The sequence below is a fragment of the Pavona decussata genome, unplaced genomic scaffold, assembly GCF_977016875.1.
Source record: "Pavona decussata unplaced genomic scaffold, jaPavDecu1.1 SCAFFOLD_225, whole genome shotgun sequence".
NCBI classification, from domain to species: Eukaryota; Metazoa; Cnidaria; class Anthozoa; order Scleractinia; family Agariciidae; genus Pavona; species Pavona decussata.
The window spans coordinates 377,754-400,591 of record NW_028145630.1 but is presented as its reverse complement, the minus strand read 5'-3'; the positions used below and the strand labels follow the sequence as shown (position 1 = coordinate 400,591).

Below are 22,838 nucleotides of genomic sequence, written 5' to 3'. Positions count from 1 at the left end.
AACTTATTTGAATTTTCGGCCGCCATTTTGGAGAAGGGTCTACTCCGAAATTTAACATACTTCTCACCAGGGGAATTAAGTGATTAAGTAGCGTTCCCTGGCACATGACTGAGGAACCCCAACGAAGCCTAATGTATATTGAATATCGTTTTCCTCGAAGGCGAGTGAGAGGTTTTATTCTGTCCCCTGGGCCTCATCCAAAATAAATTTTAAAGCCAATAAAATTTTGTCGGTAATGTTCATGAGATAGGCGGTGTCTTCGATAACCCCCTTCCCCAGACAAGGTGGATCATCTTCGAACAAACTTGTTATGACTTATATCAATCCGCCCGTAACAAAGTCAATATTGAAAAACACAGAGCACAGTCAAAATATTTTTGCAGCGAAATTAAATACTGTTCGACATCCAGTCCCCAAAGAACATAGTCTCCTACGCAGCCGTTTTTAGGCTCGTTACCCAACGTGAAGCGTTGCGTGACGAGCCTAAAAACGGCTGCGTAGGAGACTACAAAGAACATAGAAGCTTATCAACACCCTTCTCAGGAAAAAACACAAATCCACACATGTTGGTGAACTTTCTGTCAACAGGAATACTGTTACCGACGCCCAAAATATCACTGAAACTTGGAATGATTATTTCATAAATGTATATAGGGCCAAGCTTAGCAACGGAATCAACAAGACGGGTAGATGGTGATAACACCCCTGAAAAATTTAAAGTCAAGCAAAGCCATGGCAGTACAAACAGACGCTAGGAAGCCAGAACGATTAAAGCAATGTAGAATAATGATTTCAATGCCAGTTAATCGTTTTAACATTACAACTTTTATTACCACTCCCGGGTTTATTGTGAGTGCGTCCAAGAGGACGCAGTTACAAAAGTTCTTGAAACTAACAAATATATTTCATTTACAACAATAACTCTATAAAATGCAAAAAGATTCGTACAAGATTCCTATACCTTTATTACTGGCGATAAAACCTTAAATCTACAAGTCTTACTCACTTCTTTGACATCCCGTGACAAAATAAACATAGTGAACATGTGCATGCGCATTATCATGCTGCAGGCTGTACAGTAATGCTGGCTCAGTCTAAACTAATCATCATTTATACTATGTTATAGTCCAGCCATAAATGTTCTTTGTGATTTTTCCCAATTCAAGATCATCTCCTCAGTGGCTGAAGTGGGTTTTATCTGGAAAACGTAAAAAGTACATTCAGACTGAATTGAGTGGAGCTGATATTTTTCAAGCATTATTAACACATTTATCCGTTTGGTTGACAAGCTAAGTTTTAGTTTGAAACCGTACCTTTTATCAGGGACCGGACACACATTGAGAACATCAAGGCAAAATAGTTGTAATGTGGTTTCCATTTGTGTAATGTTTAAAACACGAGCAGCAGTGTTTTATCGAGATTTAAAACCACGAGGCGCAGCCGAGTGGTTTTAGACCTGATAAAACACGTGCTGCAAGTTTTTTGAACGGCTTCAAAAACATTCCTGGAGAATCGTATGTCAAGAGAGTTCATAACAATGGTGCTTTTGCGAACGTTGGAAATTAGCATACGAGAAAAACATTAAACACCGCATACTAATAAGGAGGAGGTTTTATCGGTTATAAAACCACTGCACGTGATGTTTTATCAACCATTTGATAGGTCAATGGGCTTATGAATTGTTAATGAGCTTTTGAATCGTACTTTTAACGTCGTATTTGCCCCTCCGAAAACTAAAGCGATTAGTTTTGCAACGTTGCCGAAGGTTGAGATGACCTGTCAGTTGTTATTATTTTATCTTTGCTCTAATCAGCTGTGGAGTTACTTACCAGTTTCAGGAACCGTGCTACGCCGCGATTCATCTAAAACAAAAACATTAGCAAATTTAGTTCCAATTATGGACGGTGCCTACTTCTGTTACCGCGTATACGTTCTGTGCATCTCGAGATACTCGGGTTTCCAATGGGTGGTGCCTACTAATACAGGGATATTTTTGCGCGGTTTAAAACTATGCAGAGAAAGCAGAACTTAGCAAGTACTCTTGGTATCCGGAATGAAAACTGGGGGGTAACCATGCATTTTCAGAGATAATAAAGCTTCAATTTGGGGGAAAATGCCATACATTGCTTTGTAACTTAACGCCTTTTAGAATTATTGTTGCTTAATTATCTCTAAAAAGTGCGTGGTTACCACCAATTTTCTTTTTGGATGCCAATAGCCCTTGCTAAGATCTGCTTTTCCCGCACATAATAAACTGCGCAAAAAAACTCTGTTATTAGTAGGCACCGTCCTTGATTCATTTATTAAAGTAATCCCACTAGTCTATTCGTCATCTCTGTATCTTTGTCTGTCTGTGTGTCTGTCTCTCTCCCTCTCTCTTTCTCTCGTCCCTTTCTGTCCACAAACCTTCCCCTTTCTTTACAAAACAGTACTTACAGTCCCAAAGAAAGTCCATAATTTTGTCCGGAACTTTCAGACCCCGTTTCTGAGCTTCAGCCACTTCTAAATAAGCAACAAACTTGCATCAGAAATGTTGGGAACAGAGGATGGCAAAATCGAAACTGATTGGAAGACAAGAAACATGTTTGAACCTCGGTTATGGACAAGTGGTCAAAGAGCTTCAAAGGGTCTTCGACCAACCTGTCCACAATGTCGTGTATGATAAATGATCGAAAACCACTGTTAAGTTGATGCAGATGGGCTGGGAATCAGGCAAAATATATTTTAAACGTGTTTGGTAAAAAATATTCATTGGTCCCGGTTAAAAGTTATTGGGGCTTTCCAAAAACGGACCCGAGGCCCATAGCCGCTCTAGAGGCAAGCGAGGCAGTTGGTTAAGCAAAAAATTCCACCTTCAACATGTTTAAGACATTTCGAACATAGCTACGGCCTTTCCAGGGAAACCTGACGTTTTCAAGTAATATCTGAGAAAGATTTCAAATAGGAAAAGAAGGATATTGGCGACCACCAGCCGTTATGTGAGATTCAAAATACAGCCGTGAAAAATCAGTTCGCAAAAGGAAAGGAGCATTGTCATGGTTTTGCTTTATCCCGCAAACCAAATGTATTGATTTTTTTCTTGTTTTACTACGGCCTCGGTTAAAATTTTGGTGTGGCTACGGACCTGCCTCTAACGTACTGAATATTCCTAAATCGTCTTGCTTAGATCATAGCCCTCTTACTTGATTTGATCTTCTCTGCCAACAGCTCCATTAGATATCTCTTTCGCTTCTCCGCGTCAGTCAAACCTGCGAGAAGAACACCCGGTACGATTAAACCCTTTAACATCTAATATCAAAGAACAAATTCTCCTATCTTGTCCCCATACTATTCCTATAAAAGAACTGGGGAGAATTTATTAAAATATCAAGAAGATTCCTTGATATTTCAAGTGGAAATTTGATGTTGATCACTGTTAGGGCTTAGAGGGTTAAAGACATCTTAACCCAATAAACCCCAATGGCTCTCTTGAATTCCAGGGCCCGGATACATAAAGCAGCTTAAGATTACGGGCATTTTTCTGACACCGTTTCCTGCGTTCCTAAAGATTAACGGTGTCAGAAAAATGCCCGTAATCTAAGTTGTTTTATACAATCGGGACCAGGTCTCAAAGACGATGATTTTCTTTCCTTTTTCAATTATTACATGTAAGTGCAGGGATACTCATTTCTCTTGAAACTCAGAATTGAAAATTTGTCCCCACAAAATCCACCGTTCTAATTCATTGTTTTGTGTATATGTGCAACTTTCACTGAGACTTCATTCACTTCAACTTTATTTCATTTTTGTAACATCTCGAAATGTAAAGAAGGAATCAATTCAAACTGAAGAGAACAACGAAAGAAAGAAAAATTAATCATTAGCGAGTTTACGCAACAGGACGGCTGATGTGGTGGGACGGCAAATTGTCCTTGTGTGACCAACGTGACGGCCAAGTTTTCGTGACTCTAGATTGCAACATTTCTACCGCTCGTGGTTTTCCCGTTGTTACAGATGAGACAACACCAGTTTTAGTCGCAAATCGCCTAAAAATGTGAAGGTACTAAGATGTCTTGTTGGCATGTCACACAGCGATATTTCACCGTCCCCTTCCCTCAGCCGTCCTGTTGCGTAAGCTGACTATTGTAAGAAACCTGACGGCTGGGAAAGATTAAGACGGTTACGAGAGAAAACAATAATATATTTAGGTTTAACATTTCAAGAAGGACGAACCAGGGAGAGTAGCCCATACGTTTAACTGTCTCTTACCGTATTTTCCGTGAATTAGGTCCTCGGTTTCTTTATCATTCAACTGCATGTGTACATCGTTGTAAGAGCGAACATCGGTATCTGTAATAAGACCAAAAGCAAGGATATTTAGTTGGTCTTTGAAAGTTTTTGCGACCTCTTTCCTCCAGTGCATAGAAGACGACGACGACATCAGAGAAGAAGAAGAGGACGGCGAGTACCAGCGTTGAATCTGTGACGTGTGTTCGAGCGCTCTGGACGCTATACATTAACTGGTTCCATTTTCATCACTCACTGTGACCGGGAGCGACAAATTGCGGAAAGCAAATCAAGCCTTACGGAAAGAGATTGCTGGATTAAAAGAGAGACTGTAGAATTTTCCCAAGCTAATTTGTCATTGAAGGAAGCGGGGCAAAAATGTTATTCACTTTTGTATTCCAAGTTCTACTGAAATTCCTTCTAAAATTAATGTGTAATTATAACATTGTTCTTTCCGGCTGATTCATGACTGGTCCACTTAAATTAGCAATTGCTACCTGTTGGACCAGTCCATTAAATGTAATTATTGTGAAAAAAAATAAAGCTGTTGCTGTTGAGGAGGATGATAACCATGATGATGATGATGATGATGATGATGATGATGATGATGATGATGACGATGATGATGATGATGATAACAATGATGATGATGACGATGATGATGATGACGATGACGAGTGGAGCCAGATACTTACCTCGATTGAAAGGAGCGGGTATTCTCTCAGGTACTTTCACAGGCTCAGATCCTAGTAGATTGATAGGAAAACATCCAGGGTGACGATGGTTTCACAAGACACAACAATGTGAATGAAATCTCAAAGTGTAAAAACACAAATGAAGGAGCTGCCAAGCAACACTTTCTTGTCATTTTATGTATTGCGCTGGACAAGATAATTGTAACTTTTCACTCATTGGAGTACAGTCTCAAAAACGTGTGACCATTCAACTGAAAGCTCCCGAGCAGTACTTTCCTGCCAGTGTGACGCTGTTTATTGTACTGGAGAAGGTGGTGCTAACTTCTTAGTCTGTGAACGAAGTCCTAGAGTATGACCTTCAAATAAAGATACTGGGCAGTACCTTCTTGTGGTACTGTTTATTATGCTATACAAGGTGGTACTAAGATTTGCGTCTATGGATGAAATCCTAAAGTACGATCATTAAAATAAAAGCCACTGAGCAGTACTTCTCTGTGGTGCTGTTTATCATGCTGTACAAGGTGGTACTACTTTTGAGTCTGTGGATGAAATCCTAAAGTGTGACCATTCAAATGAAAGCTACTGAGCAGTACTTTCCTGTGGTGCTGTTTGTTACGTTGTGCAAGGTGTTTTACAGTGTTCGTAACAAGTGTAAGAGTTTGTACGTATCTGAATATTTGTATTTGTGTCCTTGTGATCATCTTTGTATGAGCAACAAAACTGATTAACAAAAGGTGGTTCTAATACTTGAGACCCTAAAGTGTGATCATTAAAATTAAAGCTAAAATATGGAGCAGTATTTTCCTGTGACGTTGTAAACTACAAGAAACGTCTACAAGATGGCTCTTACTTTGAGTCTGTGAATGGAATCTTCAAGTGTGATTTTTCAAATGGAAGCTACCCAGTACCCAGTCAGTACTTTCCTGTGGAGACATCTCTTTCAATCTTTTTAAAACGAATATATGATTATCTTATTTATTAATTATTAATTACTATTAATAGATGTATGTTGTCTGACCTGGAACCCAGCTTCCACTGGAAATTGACTTCCGTTCCGTTTTAGTAATATCTGGAGGGAAAAAAACCCATGTGCTGTTACTGCTGTTGTTTAGCACTAATTATGTCCTCAGTTTCAGATATTTGGTATTGTCAAAATAGTTGATAACGTAATTTTGCTAGAGTTTCGAGAGCCGACGTTCGAGCGGTGGCCTGACCTCAGAGCGCAGTCTGAGTTGACAAAACCAGGTGGTTGATAAAACGAAATATTCCTTTTCACTCCTCCACCGACACAGCAACACAGTTTGTTTAGAAACTAACCCCCTCAGTTTCAGATGATTGAAGACTTAACAAAACTTATACCTGGTGCATTCTGTCGATTTTTGAACACGACCTGACGGAGTCGGAAGAGTTTTAACACGAACCGAAGATACCAGTAAATATCCTCGAACGGTAGGAACGCTAGTTTGTTTGTTTGTTTGTTTGATTGATTGATTGATTGATTGATTGATTGATTGATTGATTGATTGATTGATTGATTGATTGAGTCAAAAAAGAGTGGCAAGTATTGTGTAAGTGTTAGCATTTTACCTGACGGTAGCCGTCTTGTGCTTTCGTGTGCGTCAGTATTTGATAAAAATCCTCTGCGATACCCGTCAAAATCAGCATGACCTGAAAAGAAGATTAAGAAATCAGGGACTTTCAATAAAATAATGAGAGCTGAAGCCAAAAGGAATAGATGAATATACACAAACTGTAAAACCGATGTCGACCGATGGCTTTCAACAAAATTAAGGAAACCAATTAAAGTTCTTCAGAGCGTCCCCAATTAGTGCTCTGCTTACAAAACTAAGTTATTACAAGATAACGATGATGATTTTATTTATTTTTTTGTTTTATCTTACCTGCAGAAGAAAGCTCTCTCAAACTTTCTATTCGGTCAGAATTTGGTAAAAGCCTTCTGCGGTTTACGTTAAAATCATCTGCAAAGTAATTGAATTAGATTATTCGAACGAGAGGAGCAACAACTGATGCACTAGTGATGTTTTCAACCGCAAAACGAGGTACGCTTATTGCATAACCAAGCAAATTCACTTCACTTAGTACGTATAGGAGGATGATCTTAGGTTTTTGCGATATTAGAAATCCGAAAAGGCATAGGAAATGGCCAACGCAGGTCAGGGGTCAAAAGACTCAATCCATTTGTAGTATAAGGGAGTTTGTTTATAAATAAACTGTTGTGCTGCGTCGGAACGAAGTGGAAACGAATATTTGGTTTTTTGAACAGCGTTTATAAAGTAATGTGGCCACCGTTAAGAGATTAGATTTTTCGATTCTCTTTACGGTGGCCAAATTACTCAAGTATCGAGGCTCACAGCTATCTCGTTACTACGGCAACGTTTTTGGCTCGAACCACATGTAAACACCTAATTTAGTCATTTTCTTTAGTGCTAAAGAAAATGGACAGAATTTACGTCGTATCTTACTGAGTAACGTCGGAGAGCGCCCACGTTACAAATTAGAATCAAATCTGCATTCTAGGCCACTTAAACTATGTTCGACGGCAATTCAATGCGAGACATAAACTAGGCCAAAATAAAACTTCTGCTAACACGGCCAGCGCTTTTCATGGTACTTTTGTGAACGGATTAATCAGTACCACTGTAATGTTTGACAAGTGATTCTAACTTTTGAGTTTGAATGAAATCTTCACTGAGTGTGGGCATGCAAATGATTGCCATCTATATTATGACTGGAGATAGGCACTAACACGTACCAGATAATGAACGAGATTCAGGAGGTACAAGCGGAGGGAGGTATGGATGACTCACTCCTTTTAAAAATATAGAAAACACGTATTATCTCATTGTAGTTATATTTCTCTGATTAAACAGAAAAGGGCAACACGTATTAACTTGCTTATTCAGACGCAAATACGTGTGCATTACGAGCCAGGGGCGCTGACATTGATGACTTCTGTTCACACCAAAGAGATCTGTCCAATACTTCAGTTTAGTCTCCACTAACTTCATTCCAACCTCGCTCCCAAGGTCCAATTAGAGAGGACCCTGGAAATGAGTTTGACTTCATTCGTCACTCTAGGTTACGTCATTATTGTGGAATTTTCTGTCTTCTTTCTCCACGTCTACTTCGGGCAACTCTAGGTCTTAGTGTAATATTTATAAATTAGAAATGAAGTACTGTCATAGCATTTCTCTTACCAAATGTCCTTCTCTCAGGGAAATCTGAGGCAGAAAATGATTTAAAAGGCAATGGTTAATAACTGATCAAACTTATGCTAAAAAACAGTGAAAAAGTCAGTCGCGCGACGTTTCGATGTGATCATGGCATTATTTTCAAGATTAAAAAATAACGGTCGATAAAATTTATATATACATGGAGTTGACAAAGACTGGCTTCAATTACAAGTCATTGTAAGTCACTGAACATCGTAAATAACAATTATTTAAAGGGGAAGTGTCACGGGAAATTTATGTCATTTCAAAACCCCAAAACGTTTGTCTGTCAACAGAAACGAAAAAGAAATTGTCTAGTTTTGTTATAAATTATCACTCCAGTGCAATAAAACTGTCGATTAGTGCCTCTGGCCTGAGACAGAATAAGGTCGGAATGGATTGAAACTTGAAAAATGTTAGGCTAATGTTTTTCAAGTTCACGCATTTTTGTTTTCCAAAAATGCGCTAGAACAGATCATGAGTTGTTCTTTTCAAGAATTGAGTTGATTTGCTTCCTCTCGTTGTTCAAGAATTATTTTGTAACTAAGCGAAGGTCTAATTTCACTATTTTTAACAAAAGAGGTCACAAACCCCATGAAACTTTGCCTTTAAACATTAACTATTGAATTCCTTAATTTTATTCCATTTACGCAACATAGTTATCAACTTTGAAAATGGCAGGTTTCACGAGCAGTGCTTCAGTTAACTATGTTGCAACACAACAAGAGAAAACATGCAACTGGAGACCGTGATAGAAATTATTTAATGCTGTAAACCTAGGGAAAACGCGACATATGATATACAAGAAACGTTTTAGCATAGAGCGGTTTCCAATTGAGTGTCGTAAAACCAAAACCAAAGTAATTGCTCTGGCCAATCGCAACAGATGTAAACAACACAACGAGCCAATCAGAATTCGAAACAAATACGTGTAACTGGTGCCAAGGGCGGGAAAACGAGAGTTTTGGTTTGGATTCCCATTGGTTGAGAACGTGGCGCGTGTTTTGTTAACCAATCACAGAGCGTAGTAATACAAAACCAAAGCAAGCGGGAAATTACTTTCGACACTCAATTGAAAACCGCTCTATCCTGAAATTAGAATGTTCGGTACAAGATTAACACCAGTAGCATATAAGCTGCTTTCCGTATGTTCTTCTGGTTACAAACTCGGTATGGTCTTTCGGAGAGAAAACATGTTCTTTTGTTACTTTTGCTGGCCATTATAGCGGAATTAAACAATAAACAATGTTAATCAAACATACTTACATGATTTGGGCAAGATAGGAGTATCGTCGTATTTCCTATAATCTGTATAAGTTCGAGGGAAAAAAAGAAAACTCGATAAGATTGGGTTTCAAATTACATCTCGACAATCTGTGCTTTGGGTTGAGTCGTACCCATTTACGCGTGGTCTTAGGTGATGTTACACAGGAAAATTTTTTAAGGGCATATTTTTAAAGAAATATTTGGTCGTGGGAATTAACGAGTTGCAATTTTTTGGAAGGGCGGATTAAAACTTGCAAAATCTGAAAATCGTTCATGCTAATTGTTGTGTGTTGCGGCATACACAGGTGATTTTCCTACAAAAATATTCGTTGCAGATCGTCACTTGTTAACTTCGGTCAAACGTAAAAAAAAAAAAAAAAAAAGAAAAGTCGGTTAACATAAAGGTACTGCCCTCACTATTAATTATCATTCCTATTGTTTTTTATGTAAAAATTGTAGTATGTTTCTATTATTACACTTTTATTATTCTTTACTTTTTTTGCTCTATTTAGTTGCACGTTATACGCCAGTTACCAACCTAGGCCTAAGCTCCTTTGGTCACTGAGCACATTTTACTTTTCACATTTATGTAATTTAATGCTGTCTTTATGTTACTTTTCTTATACAGCTATTTCAATTAACGTTGTCGGATCAAAATAAAGCTAAAAGACAAGACCGCAATGTTTTGTGGGATTATTTTTTATGAATAATTTCATCAAAATCATCCCTGCACGTGCAGGTCATTGTACTGCTAATTACAACCTATTGTTTTCTCCAGGCATGACTGATTTTGATAAATTTATTCATAAAAATCCCACGTAAACTTTCGGTTTTGTCTTTTAGCTTTATGCTTTGAACCGACAACGTTAATTGAAATAGCTGTATATTGTAATTTTCCTTTTGTTGTAAACCATTGAAATAGTGCATAACAATAAAAACCTTAAACCTTAAAGGGGAAGTATCACGAAAATCTGATGTAATTCCAAAACCCAAAAATGTTTGTCTGACAAAAGAAACAAAAAATAATTGTCTAGGTTTGTTATAAATTATCACCCCAATGCAATAAAACTGTCGATTAGTGTTTCTAACCAGAGATAGCGTAGGTCGGAATGGATTGAAACTTGAAAAATATTAGGCTAATGTTTTTCAAGTTCTCTCATTTTTGTTTCCAAAATACGCTAGAATAGATCACGAGTTGTCCCTTTCAAGAACTGAGTTGTTTTCTCTCCTCTCGTTGTTCTAGAATTATTTTGTAGCGAAGTTAAGGTCTTATTTCACCATTTTTAACAAAAAAAGTCAAAAACACCATGATAATCCCCCTTTAAAACCCAAGGCAATAAAGGTTTATTATGTCTTTACTTCAGAGCTCGAAGCTAAGTTTTATGTCAGTCTGTAAGCTTACTAAATCATTTTCCGATTCACTAAAACATTTCAAGTTCTTTTGAAGTGAACCTGTTTAGTATATCGTAAAGGGATTTAGTTAGCCCGCAGAACAAGCCTTATCTTTCTGCGTTTTTCAGGTGAGCGGAGGCAAGCGCTAGTCATGGTCGCGCCCCTCACGTCGTGCGTGACCCGCGCTTGCTCGCCTGAAAAACGCAAAAAAAAATAATAATAAAACATGTTCTGCAGGCTGCGATTTAGTTAACTTACAAACTCACAAAAAAACTTATCAGCTTGCTTATCTTTTCTTATTCAATTTATTTATTTATTTATTACGTTTGACCACGATAAACATAACGTGTAACATCACTGTCACACTGGTGGTAGGCCCTTTCTGACTTGGCAAACAGCGAAGCCATCAAGGGTGCGAAGAGTCTGAAACGAACGAAGATAAAACGACAAGAGACCGGAGGGAGGAGATCTTTCGGTTCCTTCGCTCGCGTGACAGCGCGCACCCTCTCTACTATCCAGAACGCGATTGCAAGCAGTCTGCACAAGTATCCGTGGTTTGAGAAGTTTCATTACCAAAAGCGCGAAAACACGAATGAGAAACTGTTCCGCTTTAGAACTCACTCAAGCAGCGAACAGTAAACTGCTGGCGCGAGAATGGAGCGTAAGTCTTACATTACACTTTTCACCTCCGCTCAAAAGTCCACGTCAACCTTAGCGCTCGCCTGAGTTGCTTACCGTAAGTCCTCCTGTATGGAGCTTCGGGGAAATCTATAAAAGAAAAGTATATTTCTAGTATATAAAGACGTAATTATCGACGGAGTTGTATCAAAAGCATATCACTCAGAAACATATAAATTCCAATTATATGTTCAAAATTTAAACAACCTAATCGACCAATCAGAATCATGGAAATTTTAATGCCCTTTAATGGAGGGTCATTTCCACGCACGGCCGATCCGCGCGGCGTTCAGTATTTAGATCATCACTTTCGGCGGCGTTGTTCAGAGCTGTTCGAATCAGAGTTTGATAATGAATATTTTTATTATTCCCAATCTTGAACAACACTGAAATATCAGCAAGTTCTTTCAGGGTAAGGAGACGGTTGACACTTCACTTTATTTCTTACGCGGTTTTGGGACGATTGGTGGTTGTTCTTTAGCAGACATTGATGCTAAAAATAAACGGAGTACATAAAGCAGTTAGATGACAATACAAACCCCGATGGACTTTTCACTTGCAATTAACAAACAAGCTTACTGGTGTACAGGCCACAGAACGACTCTCTAAATCTTTCGGCTCAGAGATACTCGGGCGAGATACAACCACCTTGTTTCCAGGGCTCTCTTTTCTTCCCGTCCTTCGCTGGGAGTTAGTAGACCTTGAGAACGAGCTTGCAAGAAGCGCAAACTGGTCTCAGTTGTTCAAAGCCTAACAAAGCCAACCCTGGCCTGGGTTAATGTGAACTTTGATTTGAGTTTTTTTTTAGTAATCACTAATCAATCAAGATACTTTCAAGAAATAATTGTCCCATAGGGGCGGGCCCTGGTTAAGAACACACTCAAGCGTAGGGAACAGTAAAGGCACGAAATAAACAGCTGACGAGAGGATCAGGAGTGAGCGGAAATCTGAAATTCCACTTTGCTCTTCCGTCCAAATTTCTAGCCTTTAACTTTTCTCTTTTGTTTACACAGCACTCCCCTGAGTTGCTTACCGTAAGTCCTCCTGTATGGAGCTTCCGGAAAATCTATAAAAGAAAAGCGTATTACTAGTATATAAAGACGAGATCATGCAGTAATATGTATCGCCATATTCCACGCGCATCTCTAAACAACTGGGAGGGAGATGAATGGGAATAAGTGAGAAAAATCATTTGGCGTCGGAAGCTGCTCGCTATCTTCCGAGTAATGAGGGTCATTAAAACATTTTTGACAACATTTCACAGCTGTTTGTTTCTTAAGATAGCTACGTTTAGGGAAAGATAGACCATATTTTAAGGTGTTTTTCTAGGAAATTTCTTACGGACGAGTGCTTGGGCTGCATTCTTTACAATCGGCATTACTGATGTACTTTCGTCAGACAGCGCTAAGACACGTTCAGTACTTAGATCGTTACGCTGTGCAAAACTCTTCGAAACATAACATAGTGATGAATATTTAGTCTGAAATGCCAGCCGTCTCCTCCCCCTAACCCACATTTCAGACTAATGAATATTTTGATTCTTTCTTATCTTGTACAAGACTGAAATATCACCAACGTCTTTTCATGGCCCTCCACAGGGGTAGGGTAAGGACACGGTTGACACTTCACGTTCATTACTTACGCGGTTTTGGGACGATTGGTGGTTGTTCTTTAGCAGATATTGATGCTAAAAATTAAACGGAGTAAAGCCGTTAGATGATGATACAAACCCCGATGGCTTTCAACAAAGTTAGTCAATTTTATCTTAGGTAACCCGGTTTTTTCCTCTCCGTTTTCACGGAGTCTTCGTATAAAATAAAAAATAAAAAACAACTAAGTTCGCGCCGCTCAAACTCGAAGATTTTTTCTTCGTAACAGGAGGCTTTTCTTTCCTTGATTTTCATGGAGTGGTCGGATGAAATAAAAACTAAGTTGATGCGCGCCGCGCGTGCAAGAAAGCAATTCGAAAATAAAAAAGTACATTTTTTCTTACCCACAAGCCGCCTGTACGCAGGAGTATCCTTGAGTTCTGAAATCAAGAGTTCAAACGTTAACGTAAACGTTTTCTTTGTAACAACAAACTTCTCACCCCTTTTTTCCATGGAGTGGTCTGATGAAATAAAAACTATTAAAGCTGGCGCCGCGCACGAGAGAAACCAATTCAAGATTAAAAAAAATGACATTTTTTCTTACCCAAAAGCCGCCTGTAGGCCGAAGTATCCTTGAAGTCTAAAATCAAGAGAATTCAACGGGTTTAAAACACTGGCCAAACTATGGTTTGCACCTTGACCGACGCACAATTAAGGCCAAGGACTTTCACATTGGTAACTTTATAATACCCTCTTTTGCCACCCATCAGAAAGTTGGTCCGTCTCCAATATAGTTGAAAGAGCCAGTTGACTCATCGCGCGGACAAAAGGAGCTAAGCGATCAAACGCCCCATGGACAAAACCTCACACCATCATGCCTCCAAATTATCAAAGGAACACACGGCACATGTGACGAGGTACTAAGTGTACTGGAAATCAGGAAATTAATCCTCTCCGAGATAACAAATGCACCAGTTTTATAGAGTGTTGCAGGCATTCAGTTGTTTGGTATGTGGCACGAAGAAAATTGCAAAGCGTCCTAACAACATTATTGCGAGCGGGAAACTGACAAACGAGAAGAAATCAGTCTCGTCGCCTTTAGTTATCCGCTCTCATCGCAATTTTTTCTCGAAGCTCCCACTATCTGAACCGCGGCCTGCAACAGGCCAACAGTTTTACTTCCCTGCTAGCGATTTCTCTTCCTTGGCCAGGGGAAAATCGGACGACAGTCTGCGTAGCTGGCGATATTGTCCACGCACGAATATAAAGTTTTGGCGCGAAAGCCTCCATGGGCGACGAAATCCGCGATTATATACCGGATTATATCTCCCTTCCCCATTCCCCTCTCTGCTTCGCTGCTTGTTCACCAACTTTCGCCTTTACCCCACATCCCGACGGCTGCGCGACGAATAGTCACCTCTGCTAGCAGAAAACAGGTTTACCTATTTTAGCTGGTTCTTTAGGCACCTCGGCTACCGGATCTGCATGGGCTGCAAGTGAATATTTAACAATTATTCCATGGGCACGCGTTGGATATGAAATGATAGATAGATAGTGCGAAGGCAATAATTGTTTTAACTAAAAACAATGATCCGAGAAATATTGCTAGATCTTGCTGATTTCGCTTTGCAAGAAAAACCAGAAAACAATTTAATGGTCGTTGTTTCTCGGGCATGGCTCATATATCATGGACACTAGGTCAAACAAAACTCTGGAGTTGCATTATCCAGTGATCATTTGAATGTATTTCGAGTGTTGACTGGGATTTTAAAGGGGCACTGTGACGGAGATTTTGCTGAGTGTTGGTCAAAACTTTTAAAATACTTGATTAAGAACCTCTTCTTTTCTAACATAAAACTGCTCTTAAAGCACAGGGGGGAAATATGAAATGATTTCTCTGAGCAAAAATAAACTCTTATCAGCTATTTTTTAGCCATTTTTCCAAGATACGTAGCACGAAATTGACAAAAAATAACCAATTTTCTCAAGTTGCAATTCATTTTCATCCTAGCCATCCGGAACCAAAGATGAATGAAACCAGTTTCTGTGCGCTAGTAAGGTTGCTGTTAACAAACCTGAACCATTATTTTGACGTTTCCACCAATACAAATATGTTTTTTAGTGACCATAAAAATAACTGATTTTGCAGTCGATGGCAAAATATCCCATCCTCGGGGTGACCACACAAATGAAAGCTATTCAGCGTTTGATATTTACCTATAGAGCTATTATAGTTGAAAACGACGTATAGACGGATTCATGCGAGCCAAAAAACCACAACAAAAATTAAAATATCTCCTCCGAATCCTACGGGGACGAAATGGGTGGGAGCGAACATACAAATGAAAGCTGCTGAGCGGTGCTTTACTGTGGTGATCGCAGTCGTTTTTTTGTGAAATTGAAAACTTTGTTTCTCTGTCCTGAAGAAGATAATAAATATTACAGCTGTCTAAGGGTGTACTTACTATCTGTCAACTTTTTATCTGTGTCCGCTTCGGTTTCCATAGTCGTATCTTTCTTTTGTTCGGTGTCTTTTACAGCTAAAGAAACGAACTAAGAATTAATACTTGTGATTGTCAAAATTAAATTGTACCTTGACATTCAGAGAAGATAAAATGAAAGGAAATGGGTCAAACAACGCTCATGTAATTAACAAATCGACGGCCTGTTTTCTGTGGTCTATACTCTTAGACCATAAAATGATGTCATAAAATGCTAAAACTCAAGTGGAACCACGAGCCGCAGGCGAGTGTTTTTACTGCCAAGTTTTGAACATTTTATGACGTCATTTTATGGCCTATAAGAGTATAGACCATAGAAAACTTCTGTCGATTTGTTTTTTACAGGAACATGGAAAAGGTACGAGTGGGATTGGCTTTATTTTTACCGTTGAGAAAACACGCGTGTTATATCTGACGTCATTTTCATTGTCTGTACTCTTATAGACAATAGCTACGAGCCAATCAGCGTGTGGCAAAAAAATATCCTTAAGTCTTCAGATTTGCTTTGTAGACTTCCCTTGTTTTATCTTAAGTTCCTAGGGTGTTTCTGGAGATAAAATACTATGAATAACAAGCTTTATATCCTCTGTTTAGTTCTAAACTTGTAACTAGAACTTTAGAATTTACCAGTTTCAGTCCTTTTAGCGGCGTCTTCCATCGCTGGTGCGACCTCGTCGCTCGTCGACTTTGCTGAATCTAAAAACAACACAACATTTTTAGCAGTCAGTTTTGAATGCCGATGAGAGTTTAAACAGCGCACCGGAAATGGTGAAGCAAGATCGAGAAATGAATTCGAACACTCCTGAAATCTAGTTTTGTTAGCTCTTGGCTTTATACGCTAGGGAACCAATTACTAGGTAAAAGGATTCGTTTGAGTAATACAATCTATTGTTTGCTTTATGAGATTTTCCTCGGCTACAAGTTCCTAGGTGGGTAAAGTGGCAAATCACGCGAGCGCACTCGAAACATCTCCGGCGAGGAGAGGGCTTTCTTTCCTGGCCGCGCGTCGGCCACGCGTCGGACCGCGCGGGGTTCCCTCACGGGGCACGATTTTAAAGAGCACTCACGCAAAACGCCTTTAGAGAAATAAAAAACTGTTCGTAATCTGTTACTCAGCAGGTTTCTCGTACCGTTGTAAGAATGGTTTGTTGAAAATGGGATTTAAATTATCTCCTCTTTTCGGAATGAAAGTCGTAACGGTATGAGAACATTCAATCGCAGTAAAATCCCCGGACCCCCAGTCCAGCATCTTCCTCTTCTTAAATTGAACTGATGTCTCAGACCGCCTCGCAAATTAAATCATTAAACGAAGAATAGAAAAAAAAAGGGAAAAGCGCATTAATATCAGTTTTTTCCTTAAACCCAGCCAAAGAACACTCAAGGCATTATGAACAGGTTATTAATAAATTTTCCCATCACAACACGAGGAATCCAATCTCTGTACTTAGTTTTGTTTAGGCATGGATCACTGATCTATTATTCATGGTTTAGTTCGCCGTATGGATCACTCAAAATAATGAAGAGAATCTCATTCTCGAGGGTTTTTCTTCAATTGAAGTTTCGTACCCAGAGAAGGGTCTGGGGGAAGATTTCCTATTTGACTATCCTCTATGAGAAACGGAATTTTCAACCTCGTTCCCAGGGTAGAGACCTTGGGAACGAGGTTGCGGAATTTTACTCAGACTGGGCGGAAGCCTTACCCGAAGCATCGTTGTCCTTGACGGTTAACTGTTCAAGTTCTGAAAAAAAAAAAAATAAATAAAAGCCACATTCAATTATTATTATACACATCAGACGAAGATAGTTTGTCTATTTTTTCTTTTACTAAGCTGTGTGATTAGTTAATGAAATTGCGCTACTTTCTCAACTAATCGTGACTCTTTTGCCACAATTTTCCCTCGCTTTAGTTGACGCCATTCCACCGTACGGAAAAAGATGGCGTCTGTACATTTTACCACAATATCCCTTGAGAACCTAACACAGCAAATACGCACAAAGAAAGCATTTTCTTTTTTGCCTTTTTTGCGAAATTCGTCCCTGTACTAACAACTTTGTCTGTGCTAGGTTTGGAGTTTTAAGAGCTTTTCTGTGCGTGTTTATGAGCATTTTTAGGGTTTTTGTACACTGTTTTCCATGTTTGCTTCGAGTTCTAATTTGTTCTTTCTGTTATTTAAATTTTTTGCGATTGTTTTACAACATCGTGGAGCAGTTTTCTATATTTAAACGTCAAACTATCTTCAGACACTAAAGTAGAGGATCGCTTTTGCTATCTGTATCATCAAAATTTAAAGCCAGAAATACATTTTGAAAACAAAAATGTTTCGTGAAGGTTTGGCTTAATTCATTGCATTTTGCGAATATTTACTCGGGAAATTTTAAGTTTGCAAAAATTTCCTGAATAAGGAGGGGTGTGGGAGTTTCAGGAACTGGACTGAATTCTTACCATCCCATTTTCGAGTTTTCTTCAAAATATCGTACAAAAATAACTTGAAATAAGGAATGTTAGTTATCTTGGAGCTTTTGAATTGTAGAGAATTCAGTGAGATCTGCCTTGTTACATTCCGTGATTTTCACCTTGGGACGTGTATAATCAACCTTGGTTTAAAATTTTATAACAGATTAGGCTATTAATTTGGCTTGGTGATTTGTGGTTAAGATGGATCGAACGTAAGATGGAAAGATATGAAAATGATGGCATTGAATTTACCTAAATCCCCTGGTTGAGTTTTGTGTCTATAAAAATGCACATTACACAAACAAGATTTAACAGATGTTTCTATTTCCACAACAACGTTTCACCGAAATATTCGAGAAGGCCACGGACGTATTTATAAAACGCTAAAATAAACATTTGGGTTCGATGTTTAGTGGTAGGCTAGACAACAAAGCGCCTTACTGACGTAATTCTAAATCTACCCCGCCTAAATGCATAATAATGTTGCTAAATTTGTGGAAAGAGAAGGGCGATAAACATAGCTATCATAGCAAAAACCTAAATAACAAAATCTGGAAAACACAGTGAAATGATTGAGTCAAGGATGAACCGCGTCATTGTTTGGTCGCCTATCAGAATACGCAGACCGCCGCGCGTGGTAATTGTATCCCGCGCGCTTTCCTCGCGGGTCAAAAGGTGACAATGAAAATTTCACCCAGTTTTCCTACACTGCGGGTAACCACCGTTAAATAATTTTTGTACCCGGCCTGACTTTGCACCTACTCAGTAATCGTCTTTATAAGCAACGACTTTCTTTGATTAAAAAATGGTCTGCGTAGTTGTCTAACATGGAGATTCAAAGAGATGACAAAATTACGCGCGCCGGACTATACCGACTGTATACATTTACATGTTTATTATTTAACGGACAGATTAAGATTGCGCCCAAGTTTGATGTTTTCATCTTTTTTCGAATACATCTTCGCAAACAGCATTCTAAGTACACTTCACATTTTGAACCAATTCAATAATAGTGGCGGCTGCCTTAGGTCTGTAATGATTAACATACCTAATGGTAGGAAATGGGATTTGCATGATCGGAATGAATATTTTTGTTAAAAATATCTTTACAGCACGTACTGTAAAAAGCTACGTTCAACAAACTTGAAAAGAATGGTAATATGTTACAAGGGAAAATAATCCACAAAGCGATGGATAAACGAGAAACGACAGCGGTTAGTCTTCAGTAGATACTTTGTTAACAGACAAAATCTGTTTGCGTTATTTGACAAATTTTAAAAGACAGCTGTATCAAACTTGGTCTTATCGTTACATACTGATGCAACGAGTAAAATGAGTCTCTAAAAGATTGAATTAAATGATTTAAGCACTATTCTTCTTGTCTATAACGCCGATCCTTTCCAGTTTCGTCTTACAACATAAGACCGAGTGCAAATCGTGAGGCTAGTGCTTCTAACGTACGCTAACGACTCACCTTTCTCGATATCTTCCAGGCTAAGCTCAGGGGATGGGCGCGCAGAGACCAGCGCTAACACGAAAATCAAAATAAATCGACTCCACAGCATCTTGTCAAGTAAGCTATGAAGGATTCCTAGTTTTTTTTCGTGTCTCGATGAAACAAACGCACTCAATCCAAGCTAGCGTCCGTCTGCGATCTGCCTCTGATAGACGCGATCGAAGATAAGTATTTTTAAACCGAAATAAATTTTGAATAGCCAATCAGCGATTCCGGAATTTGATATTAAGTTTATTACGAAGGTCTCCTGTGTTCTATCAACTGTGCATCCTTATGGCAGATCCTTAATTATGAAAATATATGCAGCACGCCTATAGCAAACCGGAAAGTTTCCGGAAAGATTATGCGCTAGAGTCAAACTATGATGCTTAGTGACCATTAATATTTTAAAAATTCCTTCCAGAAACGCGTATTACTAGATAGTATTGAGGCGTCTCAGTGATCCAAGAAAAACGGATTGATGGATAGCGGTCGGGTCTACGTTAGGTCTCTTGCCACTCTATACTGTCAAAACAATGGAATTCAAATTGTAACGTTTTTGTTCTTCGTTACTTTAGTTTTAAAACAGTTACAAGAGTATGTTAGTATAGTATCTGGTTACATCCCTCTTGTAACGTCTTTCGCCTTAGGGTCTGTTTCTGTGATACTCTGAAGAAGAAAGGCCGGAATAAACCTGCGGTAATAAACTTCCAGTACCCGAGAGTCTCCCTGAAATCGCTGTAATATAGCCATTGACGGCACAATATTACTCAGAGGTTTCTAGTGTCGTTCAACCAAAGCAAAAGTAATTTCTTTGACCAATTGCAAGAGGCACAAACAGCACAATGAACTAATCTGAACTTGAAGTAGATACATAGAACCGGCGTAACTAGCGCGGGAAAACCTGAGCACGATCAAGAGACGATTGGTTTGGGTTTTCCCCCAACTAACTGAACGCCTGGAAGAGGCTAGTTTTCCTACGGTAATCATTAATTTTTATGTAGGAAACATTTTTAAGGTAATGAAACACCATTAACACCGCAGGAAAGAACACGTCAAAATAAGTAAAACGGCCAAGTTAGAGAGTCTTGTCTTTTAAGGTCGGCACACACGAAGGGACCAGTACAGTCCTGGGGCCCGTTTCTCGAAAGACCCGGTAACTTATCAGGCCCGATAAGTATATTTTCAAAAGTTAATTCGCCGATTACACAGTGATTACAGGCATGGCACTTGGCCAATGTTTTCATAGAGTTATAAGATTTAAAAAATTAGTATTCAAAGCTAACAAAAATTGACTTCTGTTAAAACCTTTCATCACCAAAAACACTTACCGGGCCCGATAAGTTACCGGGACTTCGGAGAAACGGGCCCCTGGACCTTCTCAAAGTCCGTTTTCGTGGAAGTCCAGTCAGGGCCGCTCAAGCAAGTCTAGTACAGTCCCCACTACTAGTCCCAGAGATCAAGTCCGTTAATGTCAACTACCCACTTTCATCGACAAAACTAGTTTTAATTCGTGGGGCAAGTTCCCGGGACTTGTTTTTCCATGTGAACTGTTCATGGCGCAACTCCCTGGGGCAAAATAAAAACAAACCAATCGCTGATCAGCATTAGAAGTTCCCGCCAAATCCCGCTAGGATTTCGTCTGCAGAGAGTGCGTGACCGACAGTCCTATTTCAAAATTAAAATGGACCTTTAACTTTTTCTAGTTGGTCTTGTATTTGTCTGAAGTAATCTAACGTTTTGATTGAATAGCTGGTTTTTTTATCGGTTATGTGTAAGCAATAATATACGACTCTGGAAACACTGAAATACCGAGCAATTTTTTAGAACGTTTTAGATGAACATCGTTTTGCGATTAATTTATTTAGTAAATTCGATTGCATTGCTTAGGACCGCTACTTTTCGTCTCTACGTCTCTACGAATTTCAGTGATAGCGCCCTAATTTTTTTATTTCGATGTGAAACAGGTCCCTGTGTGTAAACCCTTCAAGGGACTTGTCTCCGCGACTCGCCCCATCTTGTAAACACTACTGGGGGCTGTGTACTGCGACAAGTCATCGCGGTCAGTCCCCTCGTGTATGCCGACCTTACGAAGATATAGTTTCGTTAAGTCTAAAAGTTTTATGGACGCTGATATGAAAACGAGCAAGTTTTGCCTGACTTCCATCACAAATCTCGGTCTGCAAAACTTTCAGTATTTACGGAAGTACATCTTCGCTATAAATACTCTCGATTACTTTGGGCGTTTTATTTTCTATCAATGGTTCAGTTTCCGTTACTGGCTGTCCGTCATCAAAAGTTTTAAATTACTGTGATCACTGGAGGTTTGATTGGTTGAAAACTTGGCGCGAGTTTTACTAACCAAATCGCAAAGCGTGGGCCAACAGCGCACATGTGGCCATTTTTGGCATCAATTAAAAAATTTGTATGCGAAAGGGGTGCCATTTCAATCATCCGGTAAAGTTTGGTATGTAAATTCACTTTCGACTCTCATTTGTCAAACGTTCTAACTGGGTTGTTTCACAAATGTTATAGCATGTTGCTTTGTTCAGGCCAACAGAAAAACAGCGAGGTCACAGCAAGGTGATCGTATTAGGTGCCGGGAGGGAGGTTGGAAGGATTCCAACAAGTAGTGGTAATAGCGTTGCTATTCCAAAAAAGTCTAAGTTTCCGACGGCAATCAACACTATAGCGCTCCGCCCAAAAGTCGGAATTGGACTACTGAACTCCCCGGGGATACTCACTGAAATTTCAAACGGGACGACGGCTCCGCCCGAAGATTCAGACCTCTAACCCATTCAGAATAAAAAAAAACAACTCTTCTGCCTCATTCTATTTTTCCTTCGCCGAACGCAATTTTTGAGTTGTAATTCGGCTGCTAGGAATTTCTGATCATTTTTGCTATCCTTTGTAATTATGGATCTAATTAGCTACCTGCTCGGTTCACAGACCATTTTTGCTACCTTTCTGCGTATTACTAGGTGAAAAAAGGCACTTTTATGGGCGGAGCCCTCCGGTAACTGAGCCAAGAGTAAATACTTTGGCCACGCCTGGTAAAGCCCTTTACATGGAGTACCCACACGTACCCCTCCCCCACCCCAGCACTGTCATGTGCATTCATACCTACGTTACCCCCTTCCCTATCCCATCACTGAGTCATCTGCATTCATACCTAACCCCTCCCCCACCCCAGCACTGAGTCATCTGTATTCATACCCACCCCTTCCCCCACTCCAGCACTGAGTCATCTGCATTCATAGCCACCCCT

At 39.4% G+C, this 22,838-nt stretch overlaps 1 protein-coding gene across 8 annotated transcripts; it reads right to left on the bottom strand.

Moving 5' to 3' along the window:
- Positions 1–806: 806 nt before the first annotated feature.
- Positions 807–19,756, bottom strand: LOC146458918 (uncharacterized). 8 transcript variants are annotated; one of them, XM_085090120.1, is made up of 23 exons: positions 19,550–19,756; positions 17,321–17,359; positions 16,248–16,316; positions 15,585–15,659; positions 14,562–14,609; positions 13,724–13,759; positions 13,524–13,559; positions 13,173–13,217; positions 12,564–12,596; positions 11,979–12,023; positions 11,588–11,620; positions 9,461–9,502; positions 8,180–8,203; positions 7,735–7,791; positions 6,863–6,940; positions 6,549–6,629; positions 5,980–6,030; positions 4,962–5,012; positions 4,249–4,329; positions 3,183–3,248; positions 2,437–2,502; positions 1,830–1,862; positions 807–1,198 (listed from the first exon to the last, which is right to left on the bottom strand). In XM_085090120.1, the coding sequence occupies exons 1-23, from the start codon at positions 19,638–19,640 to the stop codon at positions 1,176–1,178; spliced, it is 1,203 nt and encodes a 400-aa protein (XP_084946246.1). In that variant the 5' UTR covers positions 19,641–19,756; the 3' UTR covers positions 807–1,175. The 8 variants fall into 8 exon arrangements, with proteins under 8 accessions (XP_084946246.1, XP_084946248.1, XP_084946247.1 ...); XM_085090122.1 differs by lacking the exon at positions 7,735–7,791; XM_085090121.1 differs by lacking the exon at positions 11,979–12,023.
- Between the last annotated feature and the right edge of the window lie 3,082 nt (positions 19,757–22,838).